We start from the raw sequence: 18,517 nt of genomic DNA on the forward strand, positions 1-18,517 counted from the left end.
CATTATCCTGCCCATATAATTGTAACCCCTCTGTACAGTATGTTCACAAATAAAATAAAATTAAATTAAAAAAAAAAAGAAAAACCACTGTCTTAGTCCCATTTTAACAGAGAATGAAACAAATTCAGAGAGGCCTAGTAGCTCACCCAAGGTCACACAGATTTAAATGTGGTTTCTTCTGACTTTCTGGGTTATAATTTTGTCTATCTATGGGGAAAAATAATAATAATAAAAAAAACTTGTTTCAAGTCACTGTTAACTAGAAACACTGGTTTGTTCTTACTGTTTCAATTCTGCCACCCCTTATGTACCACCTCCTCCTCCTGGTGCTTCTCATAGTGAGAAAAGCCATTGAAGATGGAGGTTGTGTGCCTATAGGAAGCGATAATCTTTAGCATTTGCTTGGCCTTTTCCAGGGGCACCTCCTGTATGTCTCAGGAGTTTGTGCCAGGCTTGTTGTCTTGTTCTCCAGTCTGATGTGCCAGAGCTGGCTATTGGGTGTGCCCTTGACAAAAATCCACTTCACATAGAACTTCTCCTTTCATTTGTCCTGAGACCAGACCCCTTCGCTGGTGCCATAGTCCACGGCAGACTTCATCTCAGCCACTACACACTTCTCATTTTAGGTGCTTAATTGGAGATAAAAGTGTCACAGACTTTTTGGCCTGGCTGACTTTGCACCATGATCTTCAGATTTCAGTCTCTTGAGTAGCTAGGATTATAGGTGTAAGCCACCATCTCTTGGAGATCATTATATATTTTTATAAAGTTTTCAAAACTTGAATTAAGGTTTTGTTTTTGTTTTTCCCTCTCTCTATCACAGTATTGTTTAAAACTCAGGAACTGCAGCTGTTCCTAAGCTTTTAAGGCTAGTGCTCTTATCACTTGAGTCACAGTTCCACTTCTGAATTTTTGGTGTTGATTGGAGATGAGTGTTACAGACTTTCCTACCTGGGCTGGCTTTAGACTAGGATCCTCAGATCTCAGCCTTCTGAGTAGCTAGGAATTATAGATATGAGCCATTGGCACTCAGCTTTAATACCCCCCAACCCCCCTTGTAGGGCTTGAACTCAGGGCCTGGGCACTGTCCTTGAGCTCTTTGGTTCAAGGCAAGCGTTCTACCACTTGAGCCATAACATCATTTCTGGTTTTCTGGTGGTTAAGTCTCCAGTTAAGAGTCTCATGGACTTTCCTGTCTGGGCTGGCTTTGAACTGTGATCCTTAGTTCTCACCCTCCTGAGTAGCTAGGATTACATGCATGAGCCACTGGTGGCTGGCAAGCTTCATTTTTTGTTATATGAAATACTATAATTGGTTTTCTCTTGTTAGATGCCTTAGATTTCTTAGTTTTTCACTATTACGTTAAAGCTTTTAATTTTGCTGCTGTTGGGACTTGAACTCTGGCCCTGGGTACTGTCTCTGAGCTTTTTCTTTTCTTTTTTTTCCCTCAAGATTAGCATTTTCCCACTTGAGCCACAGCTCCACTTCTGTCTTTTTTGTGTGTGTGTGGTTAATTGGAAATAGTGTCTCAAGGACTTTCCTGCTTTGCTTTGATCTGTGATCGTCAGATCTCAGCCTCTTGAGTAGCTAGGATTACAGGCAGCCATCAGCTCCCAGCTAAGCCTTTAAAATACATATTTTAGTGATTGCTTTTTAATTTAAAAAATTTCAAAATTAAAAGCAAAGGTTGAGTTTACTTTCAGTTTGAGTCTATATTTCAAAATTATAGGACTTAGTCAAACTTGGTTGTATGTAAAAAAAATTGGTGTGTATTAATTACATAAGGCAGTTTTATTGTAATTTTCTATATAAGCATATACTTGAATCAAATTCATTCCCTCCAGTTGATGAGCCTTTAACTTGCATAAAGTAAATGTCTATTTGCTTTTTCTTATGCTTGTACTAATAAAAGTTCATCAGATAGTCCTTATTCAGTTCTGTGCCTTAAATGTAAATTTAAATTTAAGCTTTGTTTACAGGAAAAAAGAACAGAAGAAAGCTAATCAAATATCAGCTGAATGTAAATTGTGTGAAATAATAGGTAATGGGTCTTTCTTTTTGTTTTTTAACCAGTGACTTTTTTGAACGAACCATTTTGTGCAACAGCCTTGTGTGGAGTTGTGCTGTGACAGGTAGACCTGGATTGACCTATCAGGAAGCACTTGAGTCAGAGAAAAAAGCAAGACTGAATCTTCAGAGTTTTCCAGAACCACTAATTACTCCAGTTTTATACTTGACCAACCTTACTCATCGCTCACGCTTACATGAAGTTTGTGATGATATTTTTGCATATGTCAAGGACCGATACTTTGTTGAAGAAACTGTGGAAGTCATTAGGAACAATGGTACAAGGTAAAGTACTTAAAATTTTTCCTTTTAATAAGCATATATTCACCTAAATTCAAGGCCAGCCTGAGCTATACCTAGAGAGACCCTGTCACACACACACACACACACACACACATACAGAATACCCGAAGAAATCTTCCTTGTTACTCTAGCTGTACTGTTTAACCTAGGTAGCCCTGTGTTACCTATTTCTTGTATCTTTCCAGAGCTAAGTTATGTATATGCCACCAAAAGTATATGCATGAGTCTATTTGTATAGATACACATAACATATGCCTCCTCCCCTTTTTCAGTCCTGGGGCTTGAACTTAGGATGCTATCTTTGAGCTTTTTTGCTCAAGATTGGCACTCTACCATTTGAACCACCGCTTCACTTCTGACTTTGTGTGGCGGTTTATTGGAGATCAGAATCTAAAGGCACTTTCCTATACAGGCCTATCATTGAATTGCATTCCTCAGATCTTAGCCTTCTGACTAGCTAGGATTATAGGCATGAGCCAGCATCACCCAGCACTATCCCCTTTTAATATAATAAATGATAGGCCATTCACTTAAAATATATTAATAAATACGTAATAAATTAATCTTTTACACTTAAAATATATTAGAGATAAATCCATTGCTATGTAAGCCACCTTCATTTTTTTTTTTTTTTTTTTTTGGTCAGTTGTGGGGCCTGAATTCTGGGCCTGGGCATCTGGGCCTGGGCCCTGTCCCTCAGCTTTTCAGCTCAAGGCTAGTGCTCTACTACTTGAGCCAAAGCACCACTTCCAGCCTTTTCTACTTATGTGTTGCTGAGGAATCGAACCCAGGGCCTCATGCATGCAAGGCAAGTCCTCTACCACTGAGCCATCTTCCTAGCCCTGCCACCTTCATTCTTTTTACAATATAATAAGTTCCACAATATCATTTTATTTATTTCTTAGTGCCAATCTTGGAGGTTGAACTCAGGGCATGGCCACTGTTGCTGAGCTTTTATGCTTATGGTTAGTGCTGTTGCCACTTGAGCCACAGCTCCACTTCTGTTTTTGTGTGTGTGTGTGTGTATTTAATTAGAGACTTTCCTGTCTGTGCTGGCTTTGAACCATGATCCTCAGATCTTAGCCTTCTGAGCAGCTAAGATTACAGGCATGAGCCACTGATACCTGGCTCCCACAATACCATTTTGTAAAAAAATTTTAATAAAGAGCAACTGGGAATATGGATTAGTGGTAGAGTGCTTGCCTATTATGCATGAAGTCCTGAGTTCGATTTTCTCAGTACCACATAAACAGAAAAGGCTGGGAGTGGTGCTGTGGCTCGAGTGGTAGTATGCTAGCCTTGACCAAAAGAAGCTTGGGGACAGTCCAGGCCCTGAGTTCAAGCCCCAGGACTGGCAAAAAAATAAAAATAAGAATACATTTCTTTTTGGACAGTGTCACCCCTTCCCTTGCTCTCTGCCATTTTTTTCTTTTTACCCCCATGCACAAGTTGTATATTTCATTTTCATCATAATGTTCAGTGAGTACCATTGTTGCATTCCACTATACCATTTTTAAGAGGTTAAAAAAAAACTCAACAAACCTTAGATGCTGATACATGTGTGTTATGTCCTTGTTTTGTTACCTCTTAGTTCTATGATGTTTGCTTTTATTTGGTGCTGGTCCTGGTGCTTGAACTCAGGTCCTTAGCATTGTCCTTAAGCTTTTTTTTTTACACATGTCTAGTGCCACAGCTTTACGTCCAGGTTTTTGGTGGTTACCTAGAAATAAGAGTCTCACAGACTTTCCTGCCCAGGCTGGCTTTGAACTGTGATACATCTTAACCTCTTGGATAGCTAAGAGTGCAGGTATGAGCCACCGTGTCTGGGATTTGTTTTTCTTTTTTTCTTTGATGTGCATGTGTGTGTGCTTGTGCCTAGTAGGTATGTGTAATGGTATTGGGGCTTAAATTCAGATCCTAGGCACTGTCAAGGCTAGCACTTTGCCATTGGAGCCACAACTCTACTTCTAGCTTTTTGCTATTTAATTAGAAGTAAGAGTCTCAGAGACTTAAGAAGTCAATGATAAGTCTTTAAGCTTAGTAATTATAACTCAACTCCAATCCAAATGCCAAAAGTCATCAGGAAAAATATAAATAAAACATTTTTCCTTTAAGACACTTAGTAATACTGGTGTTTATTTTTCTGTGGAATTTGTAAATCCTATAGTACTTGCAATAATAACTCTACTTTCTCTTTTTCTTGCATTTTTCCTTTATTTTTTATTTTTTAAATAAATTTTTATTGTAAAGATGCTGTACGGAGGGATTACAGTTACATAAAATAATGAGTACATTTCCTATCAAGCATTGTTACTCCCTCCTTTGTTTTTCCCCTACTATTCCTTCCCTCCCCACCTCCCTTTTTTCCTTTATTGAGATTGATTATATAAATTTCACAAGTATTGTGGGATAGTGATACTCAGTTAAAGGCACATACACAATTTAAACTTCATGAGGCCCATTGTCATTATCATGGTTTACAAACTTTGATACTACAACTATTTTTTCCAAATCAGGTGATAAGTACATATAACTATCTGTTTTCAAGTAATATATCTTTGTATGCATGTCTTGTTTCTGTACAGTATTCAGAAATACTGAGTTCTTTCTTTGTATCAGATACTGATTATTCTTTTTTTTTTCTTTTTTTCTTTTTTATTTGTGAACATACTGTACAGAGGGGTTACAATTACATGGGCAGGATAATACGTACATTTCTTACCAAGCATTGCAGCCTCCTCCTTTGGTTTACCCTTCACATCCCTTCCCAGCCTCCCTCTTCCCCCCCAACTGATTATTCTTTATTTCTTTTTTTTTTTGTGGTCCGGTCGTGGGGCCTGAACTCTGGGCCTGGACACTGTCCCTCAGCTCTTCATCTCAAGGCTAGCGCTCTATCACTTGAGCCACAGCACCACTTCTGGCTTTTTTCTTTTTGCTTATGTGGTGCTGAGGAATCGAACCCAGGGCCTCATACATCCAAGGCAAGCGCTCTACCACTGAGCCACCTTCCCAGCCCAAACCTGTTATTTTTGAAATAGGTTCTCACTTCTTGCCTAAGTCTACCTAGATCATGATCTATGCTTATTGTTGTAGCTGAGATGATAAGTGGACCACCATGTTTGATTCCTCGGCACAACATAACCAGAAAAAGCCAGAAGTTCAAGCCCCATCACTGACAAAAAAGAAACAAAGAAAAAGCCAGAAATGGCGCTGCAGCTCAAGTGGTAGAGTGTTAGCCTTGAGCAAAAAAGAAGCTCAGGGTCAGTGCTCAGACCCTGAGTTCAAGTCCTAGGACTGGCAAAAAAAAACCCAAAACCAAAAAACAAGTTATTAGTTAAGATGGGATCTCAAATTTTTTGTTTGGGCTAGCCACAAGCCATTTTCCACTCAGGCTCAGCTTCACAAGAAGTTAGGATTACAAGTATAGACCACCAGCTTCTGGAGAGCCCTGGAATTTTTATTGATCACTATATTCCCAGCACTTAAAATAACACATAATAGGTGAATTAACAAATATTTGTCAAAGGAGAGTGGTCAGAGTTCCACAAATTAAAAAAAAAAATTTTTTTTCAGCTGGGGCCTATGTGTCATGCTTATAATACTAGCTACTTAGGAGGCTGAGATCTTAGGATCATGGTTTAAATCCAGCCCAGGCAGAAAAATGTCCCTGAGACTTTTATCTCCAATTATCTACTCAAAAACCAGAAGTGGAGCTATGGCTCAAGTAGTAGAGTGCTAGCCTTGAGGAAAATTGCTCAGGAACAGCACCCAGGCCATGAGTTCAAGCCTCATAACTGACCAAAAAAAGAAACAAGATTTCAAACAGATATGCTCCAAAGACGATGATAACTACATTAGATAGATAGGACATTTGAGTAGTTTGGCTCTTGGGTAGGGTAATCACAGAATGCTGCTTTATGGAAGTGACCTTTGTTCTGAAAACACAATGAGAGAGAACAACCAATTGTGCTGTGAAACCTGTAAACAAAAATGTTTTATAAGTATATACTATGTTGGCTGTTGTGTGGTAAAATGTCTGAAATGATGTTCAAACATGGAAACCCTGAAACAGTCTTGAGACTGTGGCAGCAGGCTTTTCTGGGTAGAGCCTTGTGGTCAGGTGGCAGTAGTGCAGATGGAGAGAGTTGAATGTATTTTGGAATGTTTTAAATGAAATATTTTGATCTGTTGATGCATTTGGTGATGGATTAGGCAGGAGTACATAAAACAGAAATCAGGAATGACTACTTTTTTTTTTTTTTCCGGTCGTGGGGCTTGAACTCTGGGCCTGGGTGCTGTCCCTCAGCTCTTCAGCTCAAGGCTAGCGCTCTACCACTTGAGCCACAGCGCCACTTCCGGCTTTTTTTTCTTTTTGCTTACGTGGTGCTGAGGAATCGAACCCAGGGCCTCAGGCTTGCAAGGCAAGCGCTGTACCACTGAGCCACCTTCCCAGCCCCAGGAATGACTACTTTTTACCTTTTGTGGAAGATGCAGAAGTCTTCACAAGAAAACAGAAATCAGGAATGACTCCTTCACTTTTTACCTTTTGTGGAAGATGCAGAAGTCTTCACAAGTAGTATGAGTCTAATTAGACTTTGCTGTCACCTCAGGACAGTCTTTTTCTTCTGATTGTTCAGACTTTGTTTCACAAAAATGTTATTCATGAAAGCCTCTCACAGGTCACATTCTGCTCTGGGTATTATGGATATGAAAGGATTAAGATATGAAAGAGCTTAGTTAATAGAGAAGTGAGTAAACTTGCCAAATAATAGTATATGAGTGAAGTAATTTAGGAGCATTGGGTTATGTGGTATTGAAGTGAGGCAGAGGTTCTTGCATTCATACCAACCCCAAACATTTTGTCTTTTTAACTTTTATCATATCGAATATCTCCTTTGCTGCTGCTTTTTTTTTGGGGAGGGGGGGACTGGTCCTAGGGTTTGAAATCAGGGCTGGGCTCTGCTTGAGCCTCTCTGTGCTCAGGGCTAGTGCTCTTCCACTTGAGCCACAGCACCACTTCTAGCTTTTTATGTTTATGTGGTACTGAGGAATCAAACCCAGGGCTTCATGTATGCTAGGAAAGCACTCTACCACTAAGCCATATTCCTACCCACCCCACCCCCTTTTTGTTTTTCTGGTTCTGGGACTTGAACTCTGAGCCTAGGCACTGTCCTTGAACTTCTTTTCACTCACACTTGAGCCCAGCGCTACTTCTGGCTTTTTCTGAGTATTTCATCGGAGGTAGAGTCTTGTGGACTCCTGCCCTGGCTAGCTTCAAACTGGTATCCTCAGATCTTAGCTTCCTGGGTGGCAAGGATTATAGGTGTGTCACCAGTGCCCAGCTTCTTTTTATTTTGGCTTGTTTTTTCAATATGTTTATAAGACATAAGACATATATTGAATACTAACACTTGAAGTCTTTTGCTATGCTGCTACAAATTTATTTACTTTTTTTTCTTTTCCTTTTTTTTTTTTTTTGTTGGTTATAGGGCTTGAACTCTGGGCCTGGGAACTGTCCCTCAGCTCTTTGGCCCAGGAATAGTGCTCTACCACTTGAGCCACAGTACCACTTCTAGTTTTCTGAGTGGTTTATTGGACATAAGAGTCTCACAGACTTTCCTGCCCAGGTTGGCTTTGAACTGTGATCTTCAGATCTCAGTCTCCTAAATAGCTAGGATTACAGGCGTGAGCCTCCAGTGCCTGGCTTATTTTTTTCTTGGGGCTAGTATACTGTGGCTTGAACTCAGGACCTTGCAGTCTTGCTTGGCGTTTTCTCTCAAGGCTGGCACTCTGACATTTGAGTTATAGCTCCACTTTTGACTTTTTGCTGGCTAATTGTAGTGTCTCATAGACTTTTCCTACCTGAATTGGCTTCCAACCTTGAGTCTCACAAGCTGGGTGTTAGTGGCTTGTGCTTGTAATTCTAGTTGCTTAGGAAGCTGAGATGTGAGGGTTGAGATACAAAGCCACCACCAGCAGACAAACTCTTATATTCAGCTAACCAGTAAAAAGCTAGAAGTGGTCTTGTGGCTCAAGTGGTAGAAGGACAGCTCAGGGCGAGAAACAAGCTCTGAGTTCAAGTCCCTGTTACTTACCCCTCCCCAGCCCCCCAACAAAACAACACTTTAAAGTATGTTCACACTTACTGAGCTCTTTTTTTCCCCCCTCTCTATTGAGCTTGTCTTTTATGCATTGTTATGACAACTTTTTTTTTTTGGTCAGTTAGGAGGCTTGAACTCAGGGCCTGGGTGCTGTTCCTGAGCCTCTTTGTGCTTAAGGCTAGTGCTCTATCATTTGAGCCACAGTGCTACTTCCAGTTTTTGAGTGGCTAAGTGGAGATAAGGTTCTCAAGGGGACTTTTCTGGCCAGACTAGCTTCGAAACGCGAACCTCAGATCTCGCCTCCTGAGTAGTAGCAATGGTCACCTGGCTAACTGACTTAATTTTTAAAAAATATTATATGGGACTGGGAAGGTGGCTGAGTGGTAGAGAGCGTGCCTTGCATGCCTGAGGCCCTGGGTTCGATTCCTCAGCACCACATAAGTGGCACTGTGGCTCAGATGGTAGAGCACTAGCCTTGAGTTGAAGAGCTGAGGGATAGTGCCCAGGCCCAGAGTTCAGGCCCCAAGACTGGACCCCCCAAAAAAATATTATATGCTCTACTTAACAAGAATAAAGTTTATGATTTTTTAAAAAATCTACTTTTTCCCCATTAGAGAAAATATTAGAATATAGGGGAAAGTAAAAAGCCTAGAATGCATTTATCAAACACTTTAGCTCTTGATGACTCTGATTATGATAGAGGACATTTTGTTGTTTTTGAGAAGCTTGAACTCGGGCTGGCTGCTGCCCCCAGCTTTTGTGCTTATAGCTAGTGCTCTACCAGTTGGGCCATAGCTCCACTTCTGCCTTTTTGGTGATTAATTGGAGATAAGGGTCTTGGGGACTTTCCCAGCTGTGCTGGCTTCAAATTGTGCAATTTTCAGATCTCAGCCTCTACTCCTCACTTAAAGGTGGCATCTGTCTAGGCTCTGCTGATGAAAAATGTTACTGGTCATAGGTTTCCTGAAAAGCTTCCTTCATCACCTCATGGAACCCTAGGATTACAGATGTGAGCCACTAGTACCTGGCTAGGACATTTCTTTGTTGTCTTCCACTTCTGGTTTTCTGTCAAGTAATTGGAGATATGACTCTGGATTCATCTGCCCAGTTTAGATCTTAAGATCTTAGCTTCCTGAGTAGCTAGAATTACAGGCATGAGTCACTGACACCTTGTGAGAAATAATATCTTTAATAAGAGTGAGATCTTTATGGACTTAGGGCAGTTATACCTGATTATTCAGGTACTCAACAAAATTCCTAGCTTACATAAAATAGCAGATTTGCTTGAGTGTTTTGATTCTCCCATTTAAAATGAAGTATCATATATCCTTTTTTTTAGAACCAAATTAACCAGAGATATTTTGTTCCTACCTTTAATATTGAAGTGATTATCTAAATTTAGTATTTTTTATATTTTGCACACCTGTGTTACAAGGAAATCAAAGGTTAATGAGGCACTACAGAGGGAGGCAGGTGTGCAATTCAGCATATTCCATTTTAAGACTCTAAACAGTGGGAAGGTAGTTCTTTATCTTAAGTCCTTGGCCTCTGATATTCTTTGTCTTTGTGAAGTGTTTATCTGCTACCCCCAAGAACCTTTGAAAATTTTTCTATCTCACTTCTAGAATGTTTTATAGTTGAGCTATAAATTAGAGGTATAAATTAAACAATAACTATTAAAAATACCTTTTTTGTGGATAGACATATGTACTCTTAGAATATTTATTTAGAAGAATGTTCTGTAAAGCTTGTCACTATGATAGATTTATGATAAATAACTTATGATTTCTATATTGCTGCTAAAATGTGTTTCGGTTGTTAGCATTTGAAGAACCCTTTCACTGTTTGGGCTTAAACTCTGAAAATACACTTACTATAATTCTTCTGTTTCTCACCAACTCTTCTAGTGGAAAGTTAGACAATGGGCTTCAGAGTCAGATAGTTTTGGCTGTACCATTACTGGGCATATGGCTAAAAGCAAGTGATTTAATCTGACCCTGAATTTATTTTTTGGAAAATGTGTAATTTGCATATATGTATACATATATAGTTAATCTGACACATGTGAATCCTAATAATAAGGCCCCCCCTTTTTTTCTTTTTCGTGCTGCTTCTGGGGCTTGAACTCAGGGATTGGCCACTCTCTGAACATGTGTTCAAGGCTACCATTTTACCACTTGAGCTATAATTGGAGATAGGAATCTCATGGGCTTTCTTGCCTGGGCTGTCTTTGAACCACAATTCTCAGATCTCAGCCTCCTGAGTAGCTTAGGTTTCAGATGTGAGCCACTGGTGTCTAGCAACGCCATCTTTTGGCTGTCAACCTCCAGGATATCCTCAAATAATAGAAAACATTTTTCTTTTGATGGTACTTGGGTTTGATACCAGAGTCTTGTACTTTCTTTTTTCTTTTATTGTCGGTTGTGGGGCTTAAACTCTGGGCCTAGATGCTATCCCTAAGCTTTTCAGCTCAAAGCAAGTACTCTACCACTTGAGCCACACTGCCACTTCTGGTTTTCTGGTGGTTAATTGGAGATAAGAGTCTCATGGACTTTTCTGTCCGGGCTGTCTTTGAACCTAGATCCTCAGATCTCAGCCTCCTGAGTAGTTAGGATTACAGGCATGAGCCATCAGCACCTGGCCAGCCTTGTACTCTCTAATAAGCAGGGATTCTACCACTTGAACCACACCTCCAGCCCTTTTTACTTTTAATTATTATTATTATTTTTTGTCGGTCATGGGGCCTGAACTCTGGGCCTGGGCGCTGTCCCTCAGCTCTTCAGCTCAAGGCTAGCACTCTACCACTTGAGCCAGAGGGCCACTTCCAGCTTTTTCTGCTTTTGTGGTGCTGAGGAATCGAACCCAGGACCTGATGCATGCAAGACAAGCACTTTACCACTGAGCCACCCTCCCAGCCTCTACTTTTAGTTATTTTTTGGATACAGTCTTGGGTTTATGTTTAGGTAGCCTAGACATTAATTTTCCTGTCTTTCTGCTGAAAATAAGTGTGTGCTACCACAGAATAGGTGTGTGCTACCACATCCAGGCTAGAGACTTTAAAAAGTTTATATGCTCTCAACGGCCCTCTATATGGGTCTTATTTGATGATTCTCTAACTTTTTTTTTGTGCTCAATCTTCTTGAGGTATAAAATAAGGCGATAGTAGCATGAGGGCTTGAAGTTCATAGGTTAAGTTCTTAGGAAATTTATAGATATTGACTAGACCTCTTGAAGTTTAGCCAAATACTAATGAGACTCATCCTTGATTAGCTCAGCAAGGAATGCTACCTGTGATTTGAGTGTGGTAAAAAGTTAATAATAGCATTGATAATGAATGCAATAATTAATGTGTTAAATATTTACTATGTTCTAGGCAATATGTCAAAACTCTACTCCCTGATTTCTCTATAAGGGAATTGTTCTTTTTTTTTTAGCCAGTCCATTGTCCCTGAGCTTCTCTTGCTCAAGGCTAGCACTCTACCATTTGAGCTACAGTGCCACTTCTCTGACTTTTTCTGTTTATTGGTACTGAGGAATTGAACACAGGGCTTCATGCATGCTAGGCAAGCACAGCCAGGAATTGTAGTTCTTTCTATTGGTTTAAAATAAGTTAGGCCGGGCACCAGTGGCTCACACCTGTAATCCTGGCTACTCAGGAGGCTGAGATCTGAGGATTGCGGTTCAAAGCCAACCCTGGGCAGGAAAATCTGTGAGACTATTTTTTTTTGGTCAGTTGTGGGGCTTGAACTCTGGACCGGGCACTGTCCCTGTGCTCTTCACCTCAAGGTGAGGGTTCTATCTCTTGAGCCACAGCATTACTTCCGGTTTTCTAGTGGTTTATTGGAGATCAGAGTCTCACAGACTTTTCTGCCCAGGCTGGCTTTGAACCATGATCCTCAGATCTCAGCCTCCTGAGTAGCTAGGATTACAGGTGTGAGCCACTGGAACCCAACTCGCGTGAGACTCTCATCTCCAATAAACCACTAGCAAACCGGACCTGGCGTCTATGGCTTAAGCAGTAGAGTGCTTGCCTTGAGCTGAAGAGCACAAGGACAGAGCCCAAGTGCAGTGTTCAAGCCCCACAACTAACAAAAAAAAGTTTCAAGCTGGGAAGCTGTGAATGTGGCTTAGTGGTAGAGTGCTTGCCTAGCATGCATGAAGCCCTGGGTTTGATTCCTCAGTACCACATAAACAGAAAAGGCCATTAGTGCCTCTGTGGCTCAAGTGGTAGGTAGAGCTCTCTCCTTGAGTACGGAGAGACTCAGGGATAGAGCTCAGGCCCTAAGTTCAAGCCCCAGGACTAAGAACAAAAAAAAAAAAGTTTCTTTGACAAACTGTCAGATTACTTTAAGCCCTGAACCAACTGTAATTCAACTCAGGTAGATTTATTTTCCTTATGATTCCCACCTAACTGGCACCTACCTGTACTCTGCTGATGAAAAGTGTTACTGGTTATAGATTTCTGGAAAAACTTCCTTTATCACTTCATGGAACCTTAGGTAGTATGATCCCTAGAATAGCTATCTAGGCTCTTCAAAGATCAGTTCATCTGGGCATTAATGGCTCATGCCTGTGATCCTAGCTACTTGGGCGTCTGAGATTGGGAGGACTGAGGTTTACGGCTAGCCCAGGCACACACATTCAAGAGATCCTTCTCAGAGTAGCTAGGCACTTTTGTCATTCTAGGTACCTGGTAAGCTGAGATTGGGAATATCTAGGTTTCAGGCCTGCGTTTGCAGAAAAGTCCATGAAATCCTATCTCAGTTGAAGAAGCTGGGAAACAAAAAAATAGAGTATGTAGTGTTCTAGGCATACACTTGGGCAGGAGCCTATTGGAAAAATAAACTGTACAAGGGCTGGAGATTTAGCTTAGCAGTAGAGTATCTATCTAGCATGCTCAATACCCTGGGTTCAATCCCCAGCACTACAATCATTTAATAATAATAATAATAAACCTGTACAACAATAAACAGTAAGGGCCGTTTAGCTTAGTTGTAGAGTATCTAGCAAGCATGAAACCCAAGTTTAAAGATCAGTGGCAACTCCGAAAAAATGTAGGTCCATGCTATTCTTTTCCTATTTTCTGCAATTCATGTCACTAAATTAGAGGCCTTTTATGTTCTTTTGTTGTTGTTGTTGTTGTTGTTTTAATATGCCTAGAGCTTGTCACTGAGTTTCTGTTTTACTTTTGTTTTTTTACTCAAGACTGGTTCTCTGCCACTTGAGCAAACTATATTTCCAGGTTTTTGTTTGGTTTGGTTTTTGAGTAGTTTATTGGGGATCAAAAGTCTTGAGAACTTACCTGCCTGGCCTGACTTCAAACTGCAGTCCTCAGAGCTAAGCCTCTTGAGCAGCTAGGGTTACAGGCATGAGCCGCCGGCCTCAGAGGTCTTTTATGGAAAACCTACATAATTAGCTAAGAGATTTTGATAACATTTTCTATAGTTTTTCTTCTTTAGAAACTGGTTTATTTCTATGAGCCAGTGGTGAAAGTTGTCCTGCAGTTTTTTGGATAACACTTCTATTTGCTTGGTAATACATGCTTGGTAATTGAGTTCATTTTTCCAGTCTTATAAAGTTTCCTTTTTGTAATAAAAATTTTTATTTTTTTTGTTTTAGTCATATTTTAGATGTGCAATTCAGTGGCATTCACAGTGTTATGTAACCATCACCACTGTTTCCGGAAATCATTCTTCATCATTCTAACAGAAACTATCTATTAGGCAACAATACCTCGTTACCCCAACCACTTGTAACTTTTTTTTTCCTGCTTTCTGTTTTTATGAATTTTTCTGTTCTAGATACTTTATGTAAGCAGAATCATATGGTTATCCTTTTTGACTTATTTCCCTGAATATTATGTTTTCAAGGCTTATCTATGTGTAGTATGTTTCAAAATGATGATGGCTTGTACCTGTAATTCTAGCTACCCAAGAGGCTGAGGTCTGAGGATTTAGGGTTGAAGCCTTTCTGAGGAAGAAAGTCCTTGAGACTTACCTTAATCTCCAACTAACTAGCAAAAAGATGGAAGTGAAGGTATTGCTCAGGTGATACCCACCAGCCTTGGGCAGAAAAAGACAAGTGACAGTGTGAAGCCCTAAGTTCAGTTTCCAGTACCAGCGCACGCGCGCGCGCGCGCACACGCGCACACACACACACAAACACACACACAATTTGTTAACCTATTAAATAATTAAGCTTGTCACTAGATTAGTTCCTGTGTAAAAGGACCAAAATTGTTAAGGGTTTAGTGATAGGAAAGTTGAGAGGCCATATAAACTACACTTTTGAACCACTTGACAGTAAATGGACAGGAGAAAGAACTTCATTGAGAAAGAATGTCTGAAGAGGTGCTTGTTTTGGGGGGGGAGGTGGGCGGTGCAATACTGGGACTTGAACTTAGACCCTCACACTTCATTTGTTAAACATGTGCTCCACTGCTTGTGCCATTCCTCCAGTCCTTTTTGCTCTGGTGTGTGTGTGTTTTCATGTGCGTGCGTGGGTGTGTGCAAGCTGTCCCTGACCTTTGGGCTCTCTACTATTCTCTAGGACTACCACTTGAGCCAAAGCTCCACATTGGTCTTTTTTTTTTTTTTTTTTTGGTCAGTCGTGGGCCTTGAACTCTGGCCCTGGGCACTGTCCCTGAGATCTTCAGTTCAAGGATAGTGCTCTACTGCTTACGCCAAGGTTTTCAGTTAGTTAATTGGAGATGAGTCTCAAGACTTTCCTGTCTTGGCTGGCTTTGAGCCTTGATCCTCAGATCTCCTGAGTAGCTAGAAATACAGACGTGAGCCACCAACACCCAGCTCGTGCTTGCGCACGCTCTCTCTCTCTCTCTCTCTCCTGATTTCTCTCTCTCTCCCCCTCTCCCTCCCTCTCCTTCCTTCCTTCCTTCCTTTTTTTCCTGTTTAATTGGAGATAAAAGTCTCACAGACTTTGCTGCTCAGGCTGGCTTTAACTGTGATCCTCAGAAGTCAGCCTCCTAACTAGATAGGGTTATAGGTGGAGCCACCAGGGCCCAGCTTTACTCTAGTCATTTTGAGATGGAGTCCCACTTTTTTTTTTCTTTTTCTTTTTTCCTTTCTTTCTTTCTTTCTTTTTTTCCTGTGGGTCCGGTTGTGGGGCCTGAACTTGGCCTGGGCGCTTGTCCCTCAGCTCTTAACCTCAAGGCTAGCGCTCTACCACTTGAGCCACAGCACCACTTCCAGTCTTTTCTGTTTATGTGATGCTGAGGAATCGAACCCAGAGCCTCATGCATGCAAGGGAAGCGCTCTACCACCGAGCCACCTTCCCAGACCCCCTTTCTTTTCTTTTTTTTTTTGGTCAGTCATGGGGCTTGAACTCTGGGCCTGGGTGCTGTCCTTGAGCTCTTGACCTCAAGGTGAGTGTTCTAATACCTGAGCTGCAGAACCACTTCCCGTTTTCTGATGATTAATTGGAGATAAGAGTCTCACAGACATTCCTGCTCTGTCTGATTTTCAATTGTGATCCTCACATCTTAGCCCTCCTGAGTGGCTAGGATTACAGGCTTGAGCCACTGGTACCTAGCTCACTTTTTTTTCTTTAGAAGTTGAAAAATGAGTATTAAAGCTTATGAAGATGTGTGAATAAGCTGTGGGTAAAAGAAGGTGCAACACTGAAGAACAGATTATAAATGGATAGGAATTAGCAATTAATTAAAATTTTTTATTATAAAGGGGATATACCGAGGGTTACAGTTACATGTCAGGTAAACAGTACATTTCTTTTTGGACAGTGTCACTCCCTCAGTTTTTCTCAGTTTTTCCCTCTGTACCCACAAGTTGAATAGTTCATTTTCAACACAGTATCTAGTGAGTTTCACTGTTGCATTTTTCACCCTTTGTTCCCTCCATTTCTGTGGCATAAATTTTTTTAATCCAGTTAAATGGCCTTTAATAGAAACAAAATACATACAAAATGTATACAGTTGCAGCTTAACTTTTGCCAACTTTCTTTCCTCTGTTCTTTGATAATCATGCACTTCCATATAAGGGGGTATTAATTAAAATTGTATTGCTTTGTTCTTGGAATCAAATTTGGTTTCAGCAATGATAGGTCTCCCTGGGGTGTTGAGGAGTCCCTAGAAAGCTGGAAGTAGAGATAAGCTTTCCAGGAAATTTAATACTATGTCTCTAACAGGGGAAGAATGAAAATACACTGGAGGGGAAACAAGATCAGAGGAGAGGATATGGGATTGAAAAGAATCTTCTGACATAGGCATATGAGCAGTTATGAAAGATGGGCTTTTATTTTTGAGAAGAACATCTTTTCTCATTTTCTAATACTAAAGAGCTGGAACTGGAACTTGAAGGAGAAATCAGCTAAAATTCCTTTAACTGTGATAATACGATCCTAACTTTGAATTCAAAGTAGACTTTTGATTTTAAGGCAAGAACAGGAACAGGCCTGGGGGTTTGACTCAGGTGGTATATGCAAATACCATTCAAAAAAAGTTGGAACAAGAGGGAGGGTAGAAAAGTAAGTGATATTTTTTTCAATTACTGAAAATTGGTACTGTGGAAATGAAATGAAAGAGTATTTTAGTGACTCTGAAATTACAGCCTATAAAATCTAGGCAGAATGTGAAGAGTAAAAGCAGCCAGAATAGGATACGTGCATGCTAAGAATAGATTCTTTTTTGGGGGGACAGGGGTCCTCAGCACCACATAAGCAGAAAAAGTGGGAAGTGGCGTTGTGGTTCAAGTGGTAGAGTGCTAGCCTTAAGCTGAAGAGCTGAGGGACAGTGCCCAGGCACAAAGTTCAGGCCCCACGACTGGTTTAAAAAAAAAAAAAAAAAGGCCCGGTCTGTATAATGAGAGATAATTATGCTAATACTTGCTTTTTATTTTTTTTTTTTGTTTGTGTGTATACACCTACATTCTCCCAGAAATAGTGTTATACCAACTGTCAAGGAATCATTTATTTTTTGTCGGTCATGGGGCTTGAACCCTGGGCTTGGGTGCTGTCCCTCAGCTATTCAGCTCAAGGCTAGCAGCACTCTTACCGCTTGAGCCACTGTGCCACTTCCAGTTTTCTGGTGGTTTATTGGAGCTAAGAGTTTCGTGGACTTCTGCCCAGGCTGGCTTTGAACCGTAATCATCAGATCTCAGCCTCGTGAGTTAGGATTACAGGCATGAGCCACGAGCACCTGGCTTCAGCCATAATTTCTAAAGAAAAGACCCTTTTGGGTTTCTTCTTTTCTTTTTTTGTTATTATAAAAGTGATTTACTAGAGGGGTTACAGTTATGTAAGTCAGATAAAGAGTACATTTCTTCTTGGACAATGTCACCCATTCCCTCGCTATTTCCCAGTTCTTTTTTGGTTTTTAAACATGATTTGGCTTTCAGGCTGTTGGTAAGATGTGCCTGGGTCAGACCTTGTTACAACATGGACACATTACCCATCTGATTTGAAATAATTAATATTCAGTTATTTGAAATTATCAGAATGTTCTGAAATGTTGTGAAATATTAAATTTTAAATTATTTCATTTCAGGTTACAGTGCAGAATTTTGGAAGTCCTGCCTCCATCACATCAAAATGGTTTTGTTAATGGACATGTTAGTAGTGTAGATGGGGAAACTATTGTCATCAGTGATAGTGATGATTCAGAAGCACAGAACAACTCTTTCCAAAATGGGTAAGTGATTTTAATAAAATTATCATTTATCAGATTAATGATATTCCACTGAAATAATATTTTCCCTAATTTCTTCCTTTCTAAACGAATTATTGTACACACCCATTTAAATAGTTTGGTTCAACCATAGAGGTTAGCATTTTCAAAATTAAAACTTACATAAAATTGGCTGTTTTAACTAAGCCTCATTCAGTTATATATATATATTTTATTTTTTTGGGTCTGGTCATGGGACCTAAACTCTGGGCCTGGGCGCTATCCCTCAGCTCTTCAGCTCAAGGGTAGCACTTTACTACTTGAGCCACAGTGCCACTTCCGGCTTTTTTCTTTTTGCTTATGTGGTGCTGAGGAATCGAACCCAGGGCCTCATGCATGCAAGGCAAGT

At 40.4% G+C, this 18,517-nt stretch overlaps 1 protein-coding gene across 1 annotated transcript in view; it reads left to right on the forward strand.

Annotated features, from left to right (window-relative positions):
- Positions 1–2,008: 2,008 nt before the first annotated feature.
- Positions 2,009–18,517, forward strand: part of Baz1a (bromodomain adjacent to zinc finger domain, 1A) — an 87,306-nt gene continuing 70,797 nt past the window's right edge. The window contains exons 1-2 of the mRNA XM_013012243.1: positions 2,009–2,352; positions 17,989–18,133. Coding sequence (XP_012867697.1) covers positions 2,045–2,352; positions 17,989–18,133 — 453 coding nt within the window. The 5' untranslated portion in view covers positions 2,009–2,044. The remainder of the gene's footprint in view (positions 2,353–17,988; positions 18,134–18,517) is intronic.

The sequence above is a fragment of the Dipodomys ordii genome, unplaced genomic scaffold (genome assembly GCF_000151885.1).
Source record: "Dipodomys ordii isolate 6190 unplaced genomic scaffold, Dord_2.0 Scaffold16, whole genome shotgun sequence".
In the NCBI taxonomy this organism is placed as follows: domain Eukaryota; kingdom Metazoa; phylum Chordata; class Mammalia; order Rodentia; family Heteromyidae; genus Dipodomys; species Dipodomys ordii.